The sequence below is a fragment of the Limulus polyphemus genome, unplaced genomic scaffold (assembly GCF_000517525.1).
Source record: "Limulus polyphemus unplaced genomic scaffold, Limulus_polyphemus-2.1.2 Scaffold2820, whole genome shotgun sequence".
Taxonomy (NCBI): Eukaryota; Metazoa; Arthropoda; class Merostomata; order Xiphosura; family Limulidae; genus Limulus; species Limulus polyphemus.
The window spans coordinates 65,374-73,207 of NW_013668430.1; the positions used below are offsets into that span (position 1 = coordinate 65,374).

At 31.0% G+C, this 7,834-nt stretch overlaps 1 protein-coding gene across 1 annotated transcript in view; it reads left to right on the forward strand.

The window, feature by feature from the left end:
* Window positions 1–6,709, forward strand: part of LOC106467982 (protein RTF2 homolog) — a 28,513-nt gene extending 21,804 nt beyond the window's left edge. The window contains exons 7-8 of the mRNA XM_013928375.2: window positions 4,320–4,437; window positions 5,787–6,709. Of these exons, the coding sequence (XP_013783829.1) occupies window positions 4,320–4,437; window positions 5,787–6,016 (348 nt within the window). The 3' untranslated portion in view covers window positions 6,017–6,709. The remainder of the gene's footprint in view (window positions 1–4,319; window positions 4,438–5,786) is intronic.
* The last annotated feature ends 1,125 nt before the right edge of the window (window positions 6,710–7,834 follow it).

Below are 7,834 nucleotides of genomic sequence, written 5' to 3' on the forward strand. Positions count from 1 at the left end.
ATCTATCAAATGGAGTATCTTATTACGTTGTGTTCTGAACACAGAATAGTCAATTTCACTTGTAATACAACTTTGGTTCCCAAAGGAGTCACAACGACTAGCTTGAACACATTTTTAACAGTTCTTGTCACATAGATAGAAAGTCAGACACATTTTGAGAGGTAAAGAAATTTGTCTACTTTTTACATGTTATTAGTCTATATTCTTTGGTGCATTATTTAATTAAATAAAAATTAAGTGCATTACTATAAAAAATTAGGCTTAACTGTCCTCGACAATTGAGAGTAAGAAAGAAAAAAGATTGGGTAAGTACTTTATTTCTTGTTTTTCATATTTTTCTTTATATATTATTATAAAAGTAACTAAGATGTAAAAATAGAGAACTCTTTAGGTTAGTTAAGGTTAGATTAGGTAAAATAAACATTAATAATAATATTATAATAAAAATATTTCACAAGGTAAGCATGCGAGCTACTCTGGAGCAGCTCAGAGTAGCTTGTGGGTAATGTAATTTGATAGCATAACACGAGTTGCACATTCACCAAGTGATTTATAACTTATAATAACAGACAAAATATAAAGTTTTACTGAAAACAAACATTTGATATGTATTTAGGAGGTTTTAGAGATTATACAAATGAAATTTGAGATGAAGAAAAGTATTTTTAATCTTAACATGAAAATCACTTTGCACATGGACTATTCAAAACTATTGATATATTCAAAGACAAATCTTTTTTTTAGTTTATTAGAAATATGATTTTTTGTATGTGAAATACTTGTAATGTCAACTGAAAGACTGCCAAATTTCATGAAGATATACATACTGTATTAAAACTTAGTAGTATCAAATCTATGAAGATTATACGAGTACAAAAAAGTCACATGGTTGGTCAAATTGACTGAGCCCATGTGGAGAGTGTTAAGCCTAGTAGTTGGCTTCAGAATGAAAGGTCCTGTAGGTTGTTTGCTGCTCATTTTAACCAATATTTTCTTTCTTTTTTTTTTCCACCCTAAGTTAAGTAATCGTTTCATCTATCAGTATATGAGCTCGGTCATTTCAACTGGTCTTGTAATCACCATGAAACTAAACACTAAGTGTATCTTTACCAGATTTGTTAAGCTTTTATTAAATGTTAAGTCTGTTGTACTAGAGATTTTTCTGCGAACCTACAAAGCCTTTAATGAAGCAGTCTGAGTGAAAAGTTTTCGTGCAAAGAATAAAAATAATTCTTTTCATTTTGCAGTTTCATATTTTTATTGCATAATCTCTAAGACTTTTACTGTATCTCTTTTCTCTAACATGAAATGTAATGAAAAACAATGCAATAAAATATCCAAAAATACAAAATATAATGTAAATAAGTCTGTTTGTACCCAAGAACATACTTTCAATAAGGCTACTTTTTTCACACCATGCTGGTTGTTCATGAAAGTAATAATGTTGTTTTCAAATATGCATTTTATAACACAAAATATATATCAGACACTAGAACAGAATGTCCCCAAAACCACTGTAATTTAAATGAATTTCTATCTTATCTATAAATAGATTTTAAAAAATTCCATTATTTCTTGGAGCAACGGCTTTAGTCAATAAATTTCTTGATTTTCTTGTCAGTTATTGGCTTTGAGTGAGAAAACAAAATAAACAATGATGAGATTCATGTGATTCAGAAACTACTCTCTCTCTTGGTTATAAATATGTTAAATAGCAATGTCAGAGAGGATTATAGTTTTGTTTTTATATACAAAAAAAAGACAGGAGTGGGTGTCAAAAATTGTGATATTTCAGTGAAGCAAAAAGATTGGACATTCAAATTTTATATTTCTGGCTTATCAATGTCTACAGTATAGTTTCTAATTAGTTAAATACTCTGAAACATATAAAAGGATCTGTAGCTTACTTATAAAATGCATATTTGAAAACTACATAAATTCTTTTTTGGACACCCAAATTTGTGAGAGTCAACAAGAAAAATGGGGGAACATTTGCTTGGGTGCTAAGTGCTCGGGTAAACAGTGAGTACTATAAATCCTGTTTTATTATGTATATTATTTTTTTTATTTAGAGTTAAAATTTTTTAACAAAAGTAACTAAGGTTATAAACTTCTCAGCTTAGCCTAACAAAACTGAGTAAATTGAATGTCTGATATTACACAACCTAAATCTGTGTAATGTGACACCTCACAATTACATGGTGTTTATGTAGGTTCTATAAGAAATTGCTAATGGGCTTTCATTGTGATTTATTGTTTTGATGCTAGGATTATTGGTCTAGTCATACAAAGTGCAGCAGTAAAACCATAAAATCACTGTGATGATTTCACCACAGTTAGTGTTGAGAAAGTAAATGATAAAATATAACATGCAAATGAAATCTGAAACTATAAGATGAAAATAAGTATTTTTATTCTTGTCATGAAAATCACATTTCACTTAGACTGACTCATTAAAGGCTTCATAAATTCACAGACTAATCTTTAGTGAAAACACTTTATCAAAAAATCTGATTTTTTTGTGTACAACAGACTTATAATGTTTACTAAAAGTTTGCCAAATTTCCTGAAGAGACACTTAATAAATTCAGAATTATAGTAAACATTATTATGTATAGCTTCACAGATATGGGATCAGTCAATATGACTGAGTCTGCGAACAGGGGGTTCACTTAACTAACTGTCAAGACATTCAGTTAAGTCAGTTCTCTCCAAATCTGGTGAAAACAAATATAATTCTGTTAAAATGTTGTTTGTCTTAAATTAATTATTTACGAAAAGTCCTGAAAAATGTGTATCATATAGCATAGTGGGTATATATATTGTTATTTTTATTTATATTACATCAAAGGTGTACAAATGATTACTCAGAACTGCACAGTCCTAATGAGATTTTCATGCAAACATTCAACATTTTCATTATAGGTGTACACACCAACAAAACTGTATCAACACAATGTAAATGATACCATTTATACAAACGTATAAGTGAGAACATTTCCTGCCGTAACACATTTAATAGCATTAGGAATATTATGTTTATCAGACATAATCAAAACAACAGATGCAACACTAGAAAATAAACTACAGATTCAATAATGGATTAGGATATCTTGGTAATAGAGCTCACAACATCCCACACCCACTCACCATCAGTAGTTGGCATGACAGTTACCCCTAAAGATATAAAAATAGAAATCTGATTTCATCAATATCTATCAAAAAATATCACCCAACTTTCATCCTCCTTTATTTAAAGTTATAATAATACATGAGATTGTAATTTGTTAGATATGCTATGAACTCTACACCCACCTCTATAGTTATAGTAACACTACCTTCTCCATTATCAAGAATTTTAATCTTTTAAGCAAATCTGGGTAAATGAGCCAAGCCCAGTTGCCTAAAGTCAGCCTTTTCAACCCAGATATACTCAAAGTTTTATTATGAATATCACTAGTTTTTATATTAAAGTCTTGCATACTAGCATCCTCTAAAGAATTAATATTTGAAGTTAGAATTAATTGTATAAATGTTATTTTATATTGTTTTGTAGACACGTACATCAATGATAAAAATGTATTTTTACATATGTGTGTATACACATGGACACAAGTGTACAGTCATCTGTGTTCAAATGCCAGACATGGTAGTGCAGCTATGTAAGTATGCTCGATAGTCTCATGTGGTAACTTATCTGAAGAGTATAAAAACCTATCACACATTTCTGGGAAATGGTTAGCAGTACAACATTTAAATGATTAGAGCTAACATAGTGATAAAAAGCAACAGTGGTTGGGTGCCATTTGTCAGGAAAGTCTGGCACCTGATAGTACCAATTGTGGATATGCTGTGCAGGATGTGATTACATGATAGAAAGGTTAGAATTACGTTCACAACCTTCCCTAACAATATGTTGATCTAGGGAAGTGCTACCAGGATCCTAAGAAAACCCATTGGGGTAGTTGTGCAGAACCAACATTCTTGCACAACAGAACTTACCCAGAAGTTTGTCTAGTTGCTTCTTGCCACATTGTTACAGACTGATTTTCAGTACCATCATGATTTGAATTCTTGGGATGTTCTAGATTCAAACACTGGGCTATTCCACAAGCAATATACCGGGAACTTATTGTCACTATTGGCTGAAGGTTACAGGCAAGTATTCCAAGTCAACGAAGGCTCAACCTGATGTTAGTAATAGATCTTGTATCCCCAAAACAGTTGATAATATAAATGGCCATACAGGTAATATATCTTAGCCACTATACCAGAAATTTAGTTTAAATCAACATAACTTTTGACATTTTTATTTTCAGAAATCCAAGAAACATAAAATAAAGGAAGGAAACACAACTGATGCAGTTGAAAAGAAACAAAAGACAGAGAATGGTGAATCATGTCCACCAAAAGATGACAAAAAAGGGAACCCTAATGGTAAGATACAGTTAGTTTTTTTATGGAGGTTTTCCTTGTGCAAAATAGTAATTAAAAGTGATAAAAAAAAACTCCTAAATATATTTTTATTTCAATAAAATTATGCAGTGAATAGTTTAGTTGTCTCATTACAAACTAATCATATTAAAGTATTGAGCTTCTAGCTATTTATTTTGCTGACATACAATCGTGTTCGCATATTACATTGTATGACACAAACTAACACCATTGTTGTTGCATTGGGTTAAAAATGGACCATGTCGAGCATCTGTCAACTATATAAAGTCTTGATGTCCTTTGAAAGACCTTATCTGGATAACTTTGAACTCAAAATTTAATTATTATTTTACATTGTATCATGTCACTCATATGTTTGCTTGAAGTATTGTCTACCCTTTACTTTTATTAAGTTTTCTTTTAAATCTTTCCCATCTGTAGCAATCTTATAAAGTGAAATGCTCATTATCAAGATTTATATTAACCTAGAAATAATATTACAGTGTTTTAGACGTTGCTTTGGCTGTTTAGAAACTTTTGGACATTATGGTCGTGGATTTTCTTTCCTTTGTGAGACTATGCATTCAGGTTAATAACTCATGATTACAGTTAAACTGCAGACCAAATTTTGTTATGGTTGTGACTGTTCAGTTAGGCTAGATATACCATTTTATCAGTTTATTTATAATTATTCTAGAAAACTTACTTTGTTTTTTGTGCACCCTCCATCTCCCCCTTATGCTTTTAAGTTTTAAATACTTCCTGCAAAGGAATAAACCAATAAGAGGCAAGTTTTTTTTTTTATAGATTTTTTGTTTTTAACAAAACCATGCTCATCTTATGTTTTCAAATCTTACCAGAAACTTTGACTCATTGTCAAAGCAAAGGTGCTACCATTCTGTTTGGCAACAGTTTAACCAAATAAGTTCTTTTCTTTTTCATGCAAGAAATCATTTTAAGGGTTCTATGTGCACATTTAACTGTCTTAGGCAGAATTATGTATTTACAAAGAAAGCTGTGATTAGTGTGTGCAATATTATATATATATATATATATTTACAAAGAAATACATTTTGTATGCATACTGAGCAACAATCTCCTTTGTGGGGTATCATAACCCCCAGTGGTTACACAATTCACTAGATGTTACAGTCTGAAGTGATTACTTTAAATTGATATAAAACTTGACTCTCCAAGTGAAAGCACGTATTCTAGATGTTTCTTTTAAGTTATATTTTTAAGCTGTTTTTTTGTCTGGATATTTTAAGAAAATGACATTTAAGTTAGCCTAAATTCTGTTCTCTTTCAAATGAAACTCTAAACTAATACAGTTTTTATTCAATAATGTTCAGGCGATACAAAGAACTGCAAGGTGGCTGGTTCAGGTACCAGTAAAACATCAAACTCATCCTCAGCGGGGACTTCTACAAAGCTGACTATACCTGACAAGGCACAGAGTAAATACAGCATTGCAAAAGATCCCCATGCTAGTGAAGCATTCAAGTCTCTCTTCACATCTCACAGAAATGCTCTGAACAAGCCCACAGCACACTGGGTTACTCATAACCCACTCTATTATTGAACATTTATGTTTGTTTTAACCTTACAAACTGTAAAAAAAAAAAAAATATTATTTTGTTTTCTCGGTCGACGTGCAGAGGTGATGTTAATACTTTTGAAATAATTTTCATAAGGAATACACAGAATGCTATTAATTAAAGTACCCATAGATAAGTAAAGTAATAACTTTTGATGGAAACTTCATGATTTCTTAAGGAATACACAGAATATTATTAATTTAAAATTAACTCATCACTTTTGGTGGAATCTTAACAATTTCCAGAAATATTAAATGATTTAAGAACTTGCAAAGACACTATAGTGTAACTTTTTTTTTACAACACTGCATTTAGTGTTTATGAAATTTAATTTGTCACCAATTGATTACAGAACTGTTGAAAAATTACAATTGTTTAAGTCCAAGTGGCTATGGTGAAAATATAGTGTGTATTGGGTAGAAATAAAAATATGAACCTGCAAAGCATTAAAGCTAGCTACCACTATTTTGATCTAGCAACCAGATGGCAACACCCAGCGGACTACTCTTTACCATCAATCAGTGTGATTGACTGTCTTATTATAATGACCCACAGTTTGTGAATTGAACAACCTTAACCACCAGGTCATGCCAGGACTCCTGCTTTAAGAAGTTCACATTCTGTTACATTCCTTTAATGTGGAAAATATATATTTAATAAATTCTTGAAAGAACTGATATTGTGCAGACGTTTTTTTTTATAATATTAAATATATATATAAACTTTAAAGAAATAACTCATCTCACTCGTACTTTTAAAGATGATTATTAAAAATAAGTTAAAATTTTAACCTTGAAAACATTTTGTAAATTCGTGTATCATCAAGTCTTCATATTTATTTTACTTTCTGCCTTCCATCTCTTCCAGTTGTACAATCTACTAGCATACACTGGTAGTTAGACAGTCTCAGTTATTGAAATACGAAGTTCAAGTAATAATGAACAGATTTAAAAGTTAAAATTTATTGGTAATATCCTACTGGTAACTTTATTTTTTTCTGTAGTGTCAGCTATTGAAAACTCTTGTAGAGATAAGAAAAGATATATATAACAGTTATCTATTTGAACAAATTGTTTGGAGAATTTTTGGTCATAGGAAATTGAGAGACAGCAAACTAAGTTAGTGTAATTTTCGTGAGTTGCAGAGTGTTGTCATCACCAGATTGTTAGTCATAAGGATTCGAAAGGTGCCAAACTGAGTTGTATAATTCTAATCACTTCATCAGTTACAGTGTTGTCATCCCCAGATTTTTGGTTATAGGGAGTCGAGAGATGGGAATTATTGAAAATCCCTGACCTTGACAGTGTAACTTGTGCTGAAGCCAATAGTCTTCTGGCTGAGCTACGATCATTCCCATTCATTTGCACAGTGACCTGATATTACGTCCTGTCACAAGTAAATATAGTAAGCAAGCAAATGCAAAATATGGATATGCAGCAAGATATTGCATTGACATTGTTGAAAGGTATCCATATTATATGACTGAATACAGAGATGATTTTTTTCAAAAGGCAACAGATGATCTTATCGAGATAAAATTTCCAGAGCAGCGCGTGAGAAAGAAGCATAGACATTTCCAGGTGAAGGATCAGGTGAACCCATAATTGATCCAAATGACAAATTTTGCATTGAATTTTTTAACAGTATGGTGGATGAAACAATTGTTCACCTAGATGAAAGATTTGGCAAATGGTGCAGTTTAAGGACAAATATGAGTTCGTATTTGATGTTAAATCTTTGGCAAAAATGAGTGATGATGACCTGTTGTATCTAACATAGAAACACACAGTTATAAATTACCT